The sequence below is a fragment of the Balaenoptera acutorostrata genome, chromosome 6 (assembly GCF_949987535.1).
Source record: "Balaenoptera acutorostrata chromosome 6, mBalAcu1.1, whole genome shotgun sequence".
Taxonomy (NCBI): Eukaryota; Metazoa; Chordata; class Mammalia; order Artiodactyla; family Balaenopteridae; genus Balaenoptera; species Balaenoptera acutorostrata.
The window spans coordinates 91,769,507-91,784,410 of NC_080069.1; the positions used below are offsets into that span (position 1 = coordinate 91,769,507).

Genomic DNA, 14,904 nt, shown 5'->3' on the forward strand with positions numbered 1-14,904 from the left:
ATTACATCATTTTATATAAGGGACTTGGACATCCTCAGATTTTGGTATCTGCGGGGTTTCCTGGAACCAATCCCCTGCGGATACCAAGAGACGACTGTATATTCCAATTTTAAAAAATCAGAACAGACAAAAATTTTGGTTGAGATAAATATTGCCCACATTCCTAAGAATTTAGTTGACCTGTTTTTCCTGGTATAAACCAGCTAACAAAAAATCAAAATATTTCTTTAAAAAATGAATGAAATGTCTCAGACATCTTTGTAGTCCGACAGAGCTAGTTCCATACTTTGGTCCTGCCACCTAGCCATGTATGACAGAGTTTCGGTTTTCTCTCCTGTGAAGCGGGGACAGTGAACCCTGCCTTGTCAGGTGGTTATGGGGATTTGAAGGAAAGGCTGCACCTGGCGGCTGGCCCAAGGTAAATCACAGCAGAGAACGCTGAATTTTACGAGGGCACAGGCTTGGGGAACTCACATGGCACTGTTGACCATCTCCATGCCCAGGAATGCCCTGAACACCCCTGGAGCTGTTGAGACCTGCACTGGATCAAAGGCCCACCTGGGTCTTCTCATCCTCACTGCAGAGTCCCTTCTTACCCCTACACGCTTGTGCGGGGGTTTCTGCCTAGGATTCCACAAGGAAGGCAAGCACCTTTTCTCTTCCCCACCCACCTCACTCCCTCTCTGGGCTGCCAGGGGCTGGGATTCCTGAGTGTGAGGGCCCTCCCATCCCCCTGGCACGGGGGCTCTGGCCCACGCCCAGCACTGTCCTCATAGGCAGCTTCGTGCCCACAGGGGCCATGTTGCTATGGTGATTCCACTACCCACTCAGTGTCCAGGGAGACAGCACGGTGTAGCTGCGAGCTGTTTGCAAGACTCGCTGGAACTAGGCTGGGAAGATGCCAGAAAGGGTCAGAGGGAGCGGGGGATGGGAAGTGAGTGTGACTGCTTCCCTAGCTCTGTGTGTGTATGTGAGTGTGTGTACACATGCTCACACATGTGCCCACCCCGCTGTCCGAGTTATAACGGCCCTTCTGAGCAGAGGCACAGCCTCTAGAGAGGCATAATCCCGTGATCGTCACAGGTTTCTTCCTGAGGTGGTGTTTACTGTTTATCACTGTGTTTAGTTTCTATATTGAACACTAAAAGGGAAAAAAGTGGCATTCATATGGCAGCAGAAGAGACGGAACTGTGACTTCTCTTGTTCCCCATCTGAAGCTGGCTTCGTGATCCACCTTGTCCCTTGTCCTGTAAGATTTCCTACAGAAACAGTGTGGGACACCAGGAGATTATACAGTGACAGGGAGAAAGTTGCCCACTGCCCCCTTACTTGCCTTATGCTCCAGGCGGCTCCTCTGAATTGTCTCATTTAGCCCACACCACAGTCCTGCATAGGGATTTGTTGTGCTCATTTCACAGACGACAAAACTGAGGCCCAGAGAGGCTAAGTCACCTCCACAGTCCGGAGGTAGTATGTGTAGGGGGCGAGAGTCAAATCCAGGCTGCTGAAGACCTGTGCTCACCGCACTGGTAGCAGTTTACTGGGGGCCTCCTAGGCCCAGAAAGAACACAATCCAAGGCACCAAGTGAAACAAAGGAGCCAAACCCTCTGGAATAGCAGGTGGAGGACAACCCAAATTGCACCCATTGGGGCTGGCACTTAGGCTCTAAATTTAAGAGCTTTTGGTTCCCCTTCCTGAGCACTATTGGGGATGATTAAATAAGTGACCCCGGTCTTAGCCACGCACACATTTGTGCTGACCCAATTCGATCCACACTAGTTAATCTATGCCTTTTCCCCACAGTCACGAATGTGGGCTTCCCCTTGCAGAGCCTCTGAAACAGCCCCGACTGCAAATAAATGAATCCTCAGGGTTGGGAGAACCAGGCCCTAACATCTTCAGAGCCCTCATGTTCCAGCTCATGCTGATATGTAAAGCGCTTTATGATTTATTCATACCGCCTTGCCAGGCTTCTCAGGACAACCTTCCCCTCACGCAAATGAGCGCGACTCCCAGAACAGAATGTCAGGCTTCATTAAGAGAAAACACCCGGGTGTGGGGATGTCCTTGTTTGGGCTCCCTAGCCTGCGTCACCCAGTGTCTGTAGGATTCGGGGCAAACTCCAGGAAGCACCTGTGCTCTGACGGCCTTTGGCTCATGAGCAGGGTGAGATGGCAGGAACTCCCTTCTGGGAGGGAGAGACCCTCCAAGGGCTGGGCCTCATGTCTCTGCACCCAAGACTGGACCTCGGGCCAGTGGATGCATTCCCAGGTGGCAGGAGCCGGTGACAAAGAGCCAGGAGGGACCCGAGTGGAGCTCTGCCCCCGTGATTCTCGGCCAGGAGATCAAGGTGGGCCCCTCAGCTCTCGGGGAGCCACCAAGAGATCAGAGTGCCATGTAAATGAGAAGTCACCAAACCGGCCCCTGGAACCATTTTCATTATTGCCCTTGTCATGGTCTCCTCAAACTTGGGGAGGGCGTCCCCAGGGACAGAGGGAAGAAGGAAACCCCTCGCTTAGCTTCTTCAGGGTGCCTTGGGAGCAGCCCCTCCCTCGGGCCACACTACTGTCCAGGAAAGCTGACCACAGACACACATGGCGCCCATGAGCTCACAAGGCCCCACAGGGCACAGAAGTCATGCTGATGCAGAACTGAAGGGGACCTCATGCGCTTCACACCGTCTCTAGTGAGCAAGACACAAGCTGCGGTCACCATCCTTGTGCCAGAGGGTCACACTTTTGAGGGCACAAACTGCTAACCCACACCCACAGGGACTTTTGAGCGGCTCAGCTTCTTCGGAAGCTGACTCCAGCACTCTGATGCCAGGCACGCGGGGGACTGGTGACTCGACTTCACCTCCTTAACCCCCAGAAGGGTAGAGTGAAACGGGGCAGAATAAAAAACTCTGAGTAGGAAGCTTGAACCAGGTGAGCTCTGGAGCACGTGGGGCCTGACTGCCCTCCAGGTCCACCCCAGAGAGGAAGGATGCCTGAGCACCCCAGGGACCCCCTGGGGTATTGGGGACTTGACCATGCACTTCTCAAGTGGAACCTTTCAAACAAAGTACGTGTTCTGGGGACATCTCATTTGCTTGACAATTCATGCTAAAGCTGGCTATTAACAAGAGTCAGTCCGATGTCATCATCTGCAGGAATCAGGGGAGCAGCACCACGTGCTCCAGGGACTTCCCTCCAGTCCACGGGCTGTCCCAGAGTCTGGGGATCTGTCAACTACAAATTGGCACTTGCCATCTACCTCTACAAGGATTAAATCATGTGCCGCTGCAGCTGCTGACTTTCAATACCCCCTGAAAGGAGTTCAGGGTGGAGAGCAGGAATGAGGCACTCTGTGCTCTGGGAAAAACTGGCAGAACAGGTCTTCAGATAGTTAGATATTTTTAGAAGCCAATTTTATGAGTCCAATTCTTGTATCTCCTCATATCTAGAAAAGCACTAAAATCCTTCATGGTGACGTCTGCTCCTCATGACTAGCAGTAACCTTCTGCAAAAAATCCGTGCTTGGTTGCATGTACTCCCCCCCTTCACCAAAATCACATATATACTGACCTTCCCCGCTGCCTCTTTGGAGCAGTTTCTCAGAGCTATCTGAGATGCTGTCTCCCGGGCTACAGTCCTCATTTTGTCCCAAATAAAACTTAACTCACGAGTCTCACGTTGCACATTTTTTTAAAGTTGACAGACCCGATGCAGTCCTGAAAGTCCAAGGTGTGGGTGGTGACCTGCAGCACATTTAAGGGGTCCTCCACTTGTTTAATCCTCGCTGCCAACCTTTACTTTATGATCGTCCAGTAGTGGGCGACACTGAGACTACAGAGCAGCAAGTATAATCTAAAAGAGACTGCTTTCCAAAAAAGGGCCTACGTTGCTCTTAACACCTTAATAGAAAACAGCAACAACAAAAGAGTTGCTTTTGGATTAATCTGGTCAACAATGATCCTTTGACCATCCCTTCTAGCTCTGGTCCTCCAGGCGGGGAATTGGATGAATTACTGCATGTCTAACCCAGTTTTGAGAGATCACAGTAAAGTCCAGAAATAAATCCCAACTGGCCATCCTCATCCTAAAAAGTAAGCCAATGATACTTTCAACTGAGTTCTACACAATTGCTAACTGCTAACGTACAAACTCCTTAAAAAGAAAAACAACTAATAACAACAATAACTAGGCAATGACATTTTTAAACATGTTAATTAATTTTCAAAATAACATTGCTAAAATATAGTAAATAAATTACACTGTTTTGGGCGTCCTTAAATATATGCATTCTCAATGGGGGTGATATAGTTCCCAAGGGGGACAACACTGGTTCTTGAATGTGAAAAAATATTACTCTTTTATATAGAAACTATAGGTATATATACAGTACATAAACAGAAATACAGTATATCTTTGGTATTGAAATTTCAAGAAGGGATAATTAGAAAAAAAAAGCCTAAAAAGGCTCCTTACAGGGGCAATTAGCAAAAAAAGGGTTGAGAAGCACTGCTGTTAAATAGAGAATAAGGAGTACGATCTTTTCTGTACAACTCAAAGTCATCCATACAAACATCTCTCCTTATATTCTGTGATGGCTGTCAAGGTTGATGGGCAGACTTGTTCCTTCTTACACAGCCCTGACTCTGACCCCAGGCACAGTACCTGGGTGGGCATTTTTTCCCCTTGCTTTTCTAGGTTATTCAATCATTCTCAGTGGGCTGTCTTCTAGCAACAGCCTGTTAAATCCACGATCTTAATTTTACAGGCAATACTTAAGTCCATTCTGGTCTGAAAGCTATACCACACTGCCCTGTTGAACTGTTTGAATGGCTGAACAAGTTGTCTGCTGCCTGTTCATGTATTTTCACACAGTTCTGGGTTTGTATCTATGTTTTTGGTGATTGTGGTCACCAAGAAAACCTTATATCACAAACCACTGGAATGTGCAGAATGACTTACGGTGCAAAGGGTTTCGAAGGTCTTTTCAGAGACAAAGGACCCATCCAGGCCAAAGAGAAAGATGGACGCATAGGAAAGCATTCCTCCGAGGATGATAAGGTTGTTCATATACGGACTTGACATCTTTATCAGCCTGACAAAAGAAAGAGATACTATAGTTAGCAGAACTGTTAATTTAGCTACTCCTGCAGCAAATATTTTCTGAATGTGTATCTTGTCACCAAGGCTAGAGAGGGAGAGAAAAATGGAAACCCTGGTTTCCTTCACGCCCCCTCCCCAAGACTGTGCTTCCTCTGATGGGCTGTTTCCCCCTCATTATATGACCATCATGCTATCGATTTCTAGTTGTTGATTTTCCTGTCTTCTCAGTCAAGTTCACCTATCACTTCTCTGGGGACAGCTGGTATTGCCGGCTTCTTCAACCATTAATTTTTAGTTTACACAAAGATGTTAAGTCAACAGTTTTTTTTTGGCTGGGGCTGGGAAGACAGCCAAATCTAGAGAATACTAATCTAAGTTCAGCAACGTTCCACAGTGATGGGAGAGATGGCCATACCACACCTTCCCGTGCTGAGTGGATCAGGTCTAGGAGAGACCGTACAGGTGAGAATTCAGGGCTGCTCGGAATTGTGGTCCTCAGGTGGTAAGCGAGCATCCACTTTGGCTGCCTGAAGCTCACACTGTCCTGAGCACGAAGAGGGCCACACTCATGGTACCTCCTGGTACCAGGTGATGGAGGTGGACAATGGAGTCCCCACCCCCATCCTCCCCCTGTCTTCACCCGGCTGTGTTAAACCATCAGCCAACTGGAATTTACTCTCAGGTGTGTCTGGCTCCCCCAGCACAATCTGTTCAGAATGTCTTGGGTTTTCAGGTGTCCGCATGGTCCAGGTGCTCTTTTGCAAATTGTAATTATGGTCAGTTGTTCCCTGAGCATTTTCTTTTGCATTCTGCAGTTCTATTAATCCTTCCACATTTAAAAACTCAGTGTCAAAGTAGTAGAGAGATAAAAAGCCGGCTGTAAATTGTGGACCCCTCATGGGCTTTTGAATTGGAAGCCCTGAGTCCAGCAAGCGCCCCTGCGACCTCATGAGGTGCATCCTTGGCAAGTCAATTAGCCGACTGAGTTTCCTCGCCTATAAAAGCACATATACCACTGCCTAGGACACATGTGAAGCTGAGAGGGGACTGGGTTCCTGAAGGTCCTTTTGCAAACCATGAACCGCTAAGGCCCCTTCATTCTTATTACCATAGGAAGCAAGGAGGGGAGAGGCCAGGAATTGAGGCAGGCTTCCTGGATGGGGTAGACCTTAAAGGATGAGTAGCATTAAGGAAGATAGAAGAGAGGGGGATTTGAAACCACAGTGACATTTATTTTCTGTCTCTTTGTAGATTTTTTAAATCTGCAAAGCCAGTCAAAAAATTCACACAGGGACTTCCCTGGTGGCGCAGTGGTTAAGAATCCGCCTGCCAATGCAGGGGACAAGGGTTCGAGCCCTGGTCCGGGAAGATCTCATGTGCCTCAGAGCAACTAGGCCCGTGCGCCACAGCTGCTGAGCCTGTGCTCTGGAGCCCGCGAGCCACAACTACCGAGCCTGCGTCTGCATCTACTGAGGCCCGCGTGCCTGGAGCCTATGCTCCGCAACAAAGGGAGGCCACTGCAGTGAGAAATCCACGCGCTGCAGCCAAGGAGCGGCCCCCACTCACCGCAACTAGAGAAAGCCTGCGCACAGCAACGAACACCCAGCACAGCCATAAATAAATAAATAAATAAATAAATAAATAAATAAATTTATTGGGAAAAAAAATTCACACGGAAGCCAGCCTTTTGGAAAGAGTAATGGTAATTCCCCCCCAGGAGGCCAAGAGGGGGTAGTTAGGAATTAAAGGAGTACAGTCTTAACGACAGGGACAACTTGCTGTTATGACAAAAACTACTGCAGCTTGCAGGAAGGGAATCTAACATTAAGAGCTGACCATGTGCCCAGAGCCTTGTGCCGAGTGCTAACATGCATGGTCATCACTTAAGGTTTGTACGGAGTAGATGAGAGTTGCTTCAATTTTTTTTTTGAGGCAATATATGTGTTATCGGTGATAAATAAAACAACAGGTGAATACAACTTTTTGTTCTTCAGGAAACAGGTTTGACCTAAGCAGCTGCTACCAAAAACAAAAACAAAAAGAAAACAAACCCCAAAACAACAACAAAAGTTCTAGAGCCGCCAAGTTCCTCCTTGGCAAGCAGGGAGAGAGAAGTACCTCTTCTCTTGGGATTGCCCTTGTCCCGGCAGCCCAGGAGGTTGCCCTGTGTGTCTTCTGGGCAGTACAGTAGAGCTGCGCCGCCTGTGGGGGGCACCAAGGCTGTGCCCCCGCGAAGGCCCACACTCTGAGCCCTGCTCAGCCACTCCCACAACAAGGCAGGGAGCAGGGTTCAGGAATTTGCTATGGAAACCAAAGAAGCTGGCTGTGCTCAGCAAACACCACCGCCTGGGGCAGTGGCTCGTACTACCCATGGCTGGCCAGAATAACTCAGAAAGCGAGTTGCTCTCCTCCGGAGAGGGAAGGGCACGCGTGGGGGAAAAGGAATCAAGGCCAGAAACCCAGGGGATAGGCTCTGCTACACGCAGCAGTGCGGGCCCGGACAGGGCCTTCCAGCCCTCCGACATCGAGCCAGCGCTCTCATGTGCAATTGCGGTCGTTATTCGAGGGTCAACCGAGATGATGAAGGAGGCGCTTCCTGGGCTGTGATATGCTGTATGGATGGGAAGTGCCCTTACTGAGCTCAGTGATCTCCCTCTGGCAGTGCTTCCTGAAGATGCTGGTGGGTGGGCAAAGACGTTTGGGGAATTCTGCTTCTATACTTCTCCTCCTGGACCACCACACAGTGCACATGCATGGCCAAACTTCCAAGAAGACCTGTGGACTTGGATCCTTCAATTTTGTTTAAGCCAGACTTCCTGTGCAAGCAGCACTCCTGCCTCTCTGTGTGTGTGTGTGTGTGTGTGTGTGTGTGTATGCACGCTCACGCACACACACACTCACATGAAACATCTAATGACATCCCAGTGACTAAGCGGCACACTTTGGAAAACTGCCCTAATAACTTCTGTGGCCCTGGAAAACGTGTTATGTGATGCTCCTACACTTTGTCTATGAGGCTTATCTATCCAGAAAGCACTATCCAAGAGGAGGGCATGAGTGGCTTACTTCTGATTCCGATTCTTGATGTTGAAGAAGAGAAAAGCGCTGGCCATGATCATTCCCAGGATGGTAAGGGCGGAGAGGATGCTGTAGAGAGGTAGGGAGATCTTACGAAGCTGTTCCAGGACGATGGTCTTGTCTTTTGGTGGTTCGGATCCTAGAAGATGAAGGAAAAGGCATCAGCTGAGCTCCATGCACAGTCAGTCCCCGAGAACATCCTTGACTGGATGCCCTTGACATCCGCCACCTGTGCACAAACTGTGCAGGACACGTCCCTGGGTGAGTGGGCTCCAGCGGTCGGCCAGTAGGGAGCCTAAGCCAGGACTTCTTTCTTTCTCTAAACAGAATCAATAAGGGATTTGTGATGCATTTAATCGCCATTAGAAGACTAGATCTTGGTCTAATTACCATGTTGAAAACCCATCGCCATTTATTCCCCAAAGGTACCAGTGGCTTAGAAGGTGCAGGGCTGGGTGCTGTGAGTAGGTACCACTGGTTGCCTTTGGGGGTGAGGAACTCGGCTTGGGCTCTCAAGGACCCTGCTCCAACACATGATAATGGCCATCCCTCAACAGGGTGGAAACCTTGCCTCTCAATTCCGTGGAGACATGTATGTGCTCTGGCTGCGGATTTTCTGCCTCAAGGTCATTATGCTATAAAAGCTCTTTCTGGTTTTCCGTTTTCATAAGACTTACTGTGGGAGGCAGAAGCTACTGGCATGCCTTCCCCTCCCTGCTGTGCCAAGATTGGACAGAAACTGTGGGATCCCATCCCGCTGTGTGACTGTAGAGATGTCCCTGCTCATTCTTCAAGGGCACCAGGCACCTGGGGGAGACCTGAGGGCCTCAGAGCAAACTCATCTTTATGGATGGTGGCAAAATTGTCCTGATTTCCAAGGTTCAGGCTGGTTTGGGAGCAAAGATGCAGCGACACCCTTTCCTCACCTGCCCACCTCTCGTTTCTTGCAGATCCCTTTTTTCTCAGCTGCTATTTCAGGTCAGGTTTCTGCTGTGGAATTGTGACACTTTGGAGCTTTTCCCTCCAGTGTGGAATCGGTCAGATGTTCAAGAGTGGCCAAACCTGGGAGACCCACCAGGGGTCATGATGACCCCACCACAGTTGTGCCACGGGTGCCAACCTAGGTTATGCCTCCGTTCCCAGGAGACAGGCAGAGGATGGGCAGATGTGGTGGCAGGGATTGAGAACTCCCCTGCACATCTGTTTAAAAAACTCTGCTAGCAAGTTCAAATGTGTTTGGAAACATTCAGTGGATAAAGAGAGTCTGAATCATCTAAGCAGTAGAGGGAATTGTCAGGTTCCAAACAGCTAGAAACCTGCTGGCTTGATTAATGTAAAGCATTAAGCACTTACATGCAAAGTAACACTTATAAGAGTGGCCTCAGGGGCTGAAAGTCAGGGCAAAAGCAGACTCAAGGTGATACAGGTAACACCATCTCTTGCTTCCAGAAGTAAAAGCTCAACACCTGGAAATTTTTCCTCCTACTCTCCATCCTCCTCCCCCCTCCCCCCACATAGCCTGGGCTGCATTAGGCACCTTCTGGATCCCAAACACAAGAGCTGTGAGTGCCCATGAGTTCTTGGTGGAAGTAAGCTCCTCTTTGGGCACTAAGCAAGGGGGCTAGATTTGGATCCAAGGTTATGTGACTACTATAACCACTAGTTTGTGTAGAAACAACTTCAGAAAATCAACATCTCCTCTTATTCCGCCTTGTCTTCCCCCAAAATGGCACCTTCTCACCGTGCATCTTAGCTAAGTCATTACGGAAGCCAAATGGTAACAGCTTATCAGAAGTGTTAGTAACAGCAGCAGTCCTGTTTCTTGCTCCGCACCCAATCCATTCATTCATTCTTCATCCATTCATCACCATCCTTCCTTCATTCATCCTAATTAATGATGGGCATCATCATTGATAATCACCTTCCAACTGTCAGGCCTGGTGTGGGGCACCAGTGGTTCAAAGGTAAGCAAGACACAGTTCCTGTCCTCAGGGAACTTACACACTAGCCATGTTTTTTTTTAAAAAAGGCAGCAGCAAGCACGTTTATTGAATGCTTACCATGAGCTGAGCACTTTAATAGAGATTTTCTCACTTGATCTAAGAGTCTCATGGGTAGAGAAGATTACTCCCATTTTACGGGGTGAGGGAATATTTTTTTAGGTGTTAAGTGGCTTTTATAGCTAGTAAGTAGCAAAGCTGGCCAGATTTGAACCCAGATCTGCCTAGCCCTGAAGCCTGTGCCTTAATCACTATGCAAACTGCCTCTAGCGATGGGGTCCAGGTGGTGTGAGAACATCAGGCCCAGGGAGGCCTGAGCAGGAAGCAGGGAGCCGAGTGCAGTTCCGCCAGATGGGGTCAGGAAAGGCTACAGAATGGAGATGATGTGGGAGCTGAGTCTTGACAGGAAGATAAGTAGTTGGCTGTTTACTAGGAAGACATGGAAGAAAGGGCATTCTGGGCGGACGGCCCAGCACAGGCGAAGGCATGGTGGGGTCTCGGCACATTTGCAGAAATGTCAGCAGTTTGGCTGGGGAGACCTGAAAGAGGAGGCAGAGAAGTGGGGCGGGGTCCCCTCCTGGAGGTCTCAGAACCACCCCAGGGAGAGGCCCCTCGCTGTGAGCAATGGGGACTGTGTGGGCCTCTTCAGTGTGACATGACAGCTGAGGGCAGAATGGACTTGAGGGGGTTAGGCTGGTGATGGGTGGGTAAAACCCATGGGGGGCTGGTGCAGGGGTCTGGGTGAGAGTTGAACCCAGGCAGGGCGTGGACAGGAGAGCTGGGTTCTGCCCAGGTGTCCTGGCTCGGCTCTGGGTTCAGAGACTGGTTATCCACCCTCCGGGCGGTGCAGGGAAGCCCTGAGAAGCAGGAGGCAAGCCTGGAACAGCTGCTGCCTCAGTGTTATCCCGGCCTCGTGCTTCCTAACTATAACTAGCTATTGTCCTGGCTGGGTTTTTTGTTTCTTTATTTATGTTTTTCCTCTCAGTTCTGTTTTGTGTCTCTTATTTATTTTCTGTTTGAATTTTTCTTTCGATATGTAAACCCAGAATTCTTATTCAGCAAACCCAGATCTCCTGCGTCCAGGAGCAAATAGCCCTATCTTGGGGATCAGACTCTCGTGGTTAGAACTGACTTTGCCTCTCACAGGCCGTGTGAATTTGGAGTTTTCTGATCCCTTTTCTCATCTGCACAACAGGGGTGACAGGACTTACCCACCCACTTTCAGAATTTTTCTGTGGCTCCGTGAGGTAATAAGTGGCTACGGGCTTGGTGACAGCTCCCTCAGGTGGGACTGTGAAGACCACACCTCCTCTTTGAGGCCACCTGGAGCTGTGTGGAATCCCCTAGATCCAAAATCTAACCAAATGGTTCATGGGAGAGCCTTCTTTGGTGGCCTTGGATTTAAGAAGGAACTCCGGGTGCAGAAAGCCAGCTCTCTGTTCTTTGCATTCCCAGTGGAATCAAAGTAACAGCATCTGGATGCTATGGGTATGGCAGCTTCCTCCACAGCCACCCTGTGACGAGGCTGTCCATCTATCCACCCATCCACCCATCCACACATGCATCCATCCATCCACCCAGTTCCTCACTGACTCATATGCTCACCCTTTCATTCATTTATTCACCCACCCACTCATTCCTTTACTTGATCAATCGTGTATTATTTTTTCATCACATATGCACTGAGCTCCCAACATGTGCCAGACCCTGGCTGGTGCCAGGAATTTAAACTCAAATAGGATCCAGTCAGGGAGCTCACGGTCCAATAACCTACTAATTTCAATGCAAAGTGACAGTGGCCATGAGAAAAGCAGAGACAAAAGACTGTGGAAGCAAAGAGAAGAGAGCCGTTAACTCAGTTGGGGGGCATCAGGGAAGGCTGAACAGAGGAGGTGTCATTTGATCTGGGTCTCGATGTTGAGGAGAAGTTCTCCAGCAGAAGAGACGGAATGGTTTTCCAGGAAGAGCAGCAAGTGGAGAGGCCTTATTACCAGCCCATCCATGTCTTTTCTGAGGAGGTGACACAGCAAAATTTAGTTGGGCCACACATAAAAAGAATTACTTCTGGCCATTCAACAGTTTAAACACAGATGCTTTGGTGAGAGCCAGCACTCCATGCAAATTCCAGTGACCCATCCCAGGAGCTGGAACCCAGCTCCCACGTGAGTGATGGTATCCTGTCCTCAGTGAGCGAGTGCATGGATTGAGAGGAGAGGATGCTCCCTCTTCCCCGCAGAGCCAAGGACTCTGAGCTTATCCACAGCCCTCAGACAATATGCAGGCCTGGAAGCACCTGAGCAGGCCCCCTCCTCTGAGAAGCCCACCTGCCTTACCTTGGAACTTAATGGTGTCGTTGATGATCTCCAGCGTGTCAGCCACAGCATTGTATTCTCCCACCTTCACCTCCCTGCTGTCTGCGGGGAGCAAGAGACAGTGGCGGGTTAGATCCAAGTCCTGTGTTTGTCTGGGTGCTCCTGTCCCAGCTCTTGCTGCCCCACAGGCTCTGGCTATATTCTTGCAGGCTTTTCCTTTCCCCAGTGCCTTTTCCAGGTAGAATCACAAAACCTCCACCTTGATCTGGGCTGGAACAAATACTCTCTCACATCGTCTCATCAACTGGTCACCCATCCTTTGCTGTACATGTATACATGGGGAGCCTACTCCCCCCAAAACTGGACTTTCTGCCTGTTACCAAGTCTTTCCAGGGTCATTAGCTGAATGGTCTCTCTGTAACTTTCCTCTGTCATCTGGCTCTGCCCTCTAGGACTGCATGGACCACTCTGCTCCCCCTGCCCCAGGAGAGCCCTAGAGACTTGAAGACAAAAACACATCATCCCTCTGGCAGTAAGCCTCCCACCTTACTGAACATCATTTCTATTTCCCACCCCATCCAGGCCCCGGGGGTGGGCAGAGCAAAGACGCTGCCAGAGACTGGGAAAGAGGGGCCAGGATGCCAGGACAGAGTGGGCATCCTGGAAGCCAAGGAAAGGGACAGTTTCACAAGGGAGCTGGCCAGCAATGCCACATGCCACCAAGACAGAGACAAGAAGCCCTTTGAACAGAGGGTCCATTCAAGGCTTGTGAGGGAATATTGATGACAGGTGAAGCTGATTCAGGGAAAGGTGGCGTTAGAGGCAAAGAGCCAAAGGCAAGGAGTAGAGAGTGGGGCCCCCAGGGTAGAGCAGTCTTGGACAAGGTGGCGAGTGGGCAGGGAGGGGCCAAGGGGATTCACTTTTAGATGTCTTTTCTTGTTTAGTTCTCACAGTTGTGTGCAGTTAAGTGGTTTCAGTCCCACTTTACAGATGAGGAAACCGAGGCTCAGGCAGGTTGTGGCTTTGCCCAAAGCCCCACTGATACTAAGAGCAGGGTCCAGGTTCAAACCCAGGACTGTTCCCACAGCCGTGCTCTTCCCTGACATGCGGCTGCCTTAATGGGATCCCTGAGAGGTGACAGTTCTGGGCTGAGTTCCACAGGCCACCTGTGCCTCCTGAGTGTAATAACTACAGAGAGGAGTGCCCACCTGCCCACTGGCGGGGCAGGCAGGTACCCAGAGCTGCAGACCCTGGTTCTCAAATGCCCAGGGGTTATAAAGCGACACAGCAGCAGGAATTCCAAGCATGTGGCCAGAGGAGCTGCCTGCTGGGCCTCTGGCTCTAAGTGAATGTCTCTGCAGAGACGCAGATGCTCTGCTGGTTCCTTACAAGGATTCAGGAAACGGAACAGGGGATCCTATAGGCCACACTTCTGCCTGCGTTCCTTTAACTGTGGGGTGGAAAACAGGGCTGTAAAAGTCACTTCCTTCTCCCTGCAAAGGTCTCCCTGCCATTTGGGAGGCCTCATGCTGTGTAGGCGTCTGTCACTTGCGGGGGTCACCCAGCTCCTAAATGTCACATCAGCAGACTCTGCTGGGAGCTCCAGCATCCCTGCTCTGGCCTTTTGAAGTCTCAGCCATAATCAGCTCCTAGTGCTCAGAGGAGGAGGCCCTGATTTATTTATTTGGTGTGGGGAGGCAGCACATGAAATATGCAGGCTGACCGGAATAAATCATCAGGAGCCAGGCGGTGGTGTGGCTGGCGACTCACCACGCGCCCAGCCACACAGCCCGCCCCTCTGACTCATACACCCGCTGAGCCGTCCATCTCACGGCACCGCTTCCTGCGGTGACCGTAACTGCCGTCATCTCTCCCTGGGGGCAGTGCTTGGGGGCCGGGTGGGGCGGGGGGCTTCACACATTCCTGCGTTCAGGGTTCCATAGCAAACCTTGAATCAGGCATAATTCACCCCAGTTTACAGGTGAGGGAGGAGCTTCATGGCAGTTAAGTGAAGGCTCAGAGCCAAGTGCTGGGCAGCGACCAAGCGGGTGCCTGAACTTGACTCCCCTAGTTCTAAATTCAGAGCATTTTCCACACCCATACTGAGCAGGGCTGCTGGTCATTCAGCCCATACTTACTGAGAGCCTACTGCATGCCAGGCCCAGGTATTTCATAATAAAGAATCCCTCAAAAGCAGCAGCGTAGGTGGAGGAAGCTTAGCTTATGTCCTCATCCTTGACCAAGCTGACCTTGGACATCTGGGTGATGAAGGATGTTTATACTAAATCCCTTAGTTTAATCACTTCATTCATTCATTCAATAAACATTGGGTGCCTGTTATGTTCTAGGCTCTGTGCTGAAGGCTAGAATTACAAAGATTAAAAAATAATTCAGGGGCTTCCCTGGTGGCGCAGTGG

At 50.0% G+C, this 14,904-nt stretch overlaps 1 protein-coding gene across 1 annotated transcript in view; it reads right to left on the reverse strand.

Moving 5' to 3' along the window:
* GABBR2 (gamma-aminobutyric acid type B receptor subunit 2) overlaps positions 1-14,904 on the reverse strand; it is a 369,399-nt gene that overhangs the window by 75,317 nt on the left and 279,178 nt on the right. The window contains exons 9-11 of the mRNA XM_007197049.3: positions 12,509-12,589; positions 8,164-8,314; positions 4,957-5,089 (exon numbers count right to left, since the gene is read on the reverse strand). Coding sequence (XP_007197111.2) covers positions 4,957-5,089; positions 8,164-8,314; positions 12,509-12,589 — 365 coding nt within the window. The remainder of the gene's footprint in view (positions 1-4,956; positions 5,090-8,163; positions 8,315-12,508; positions 12,590-14,904) is intronic.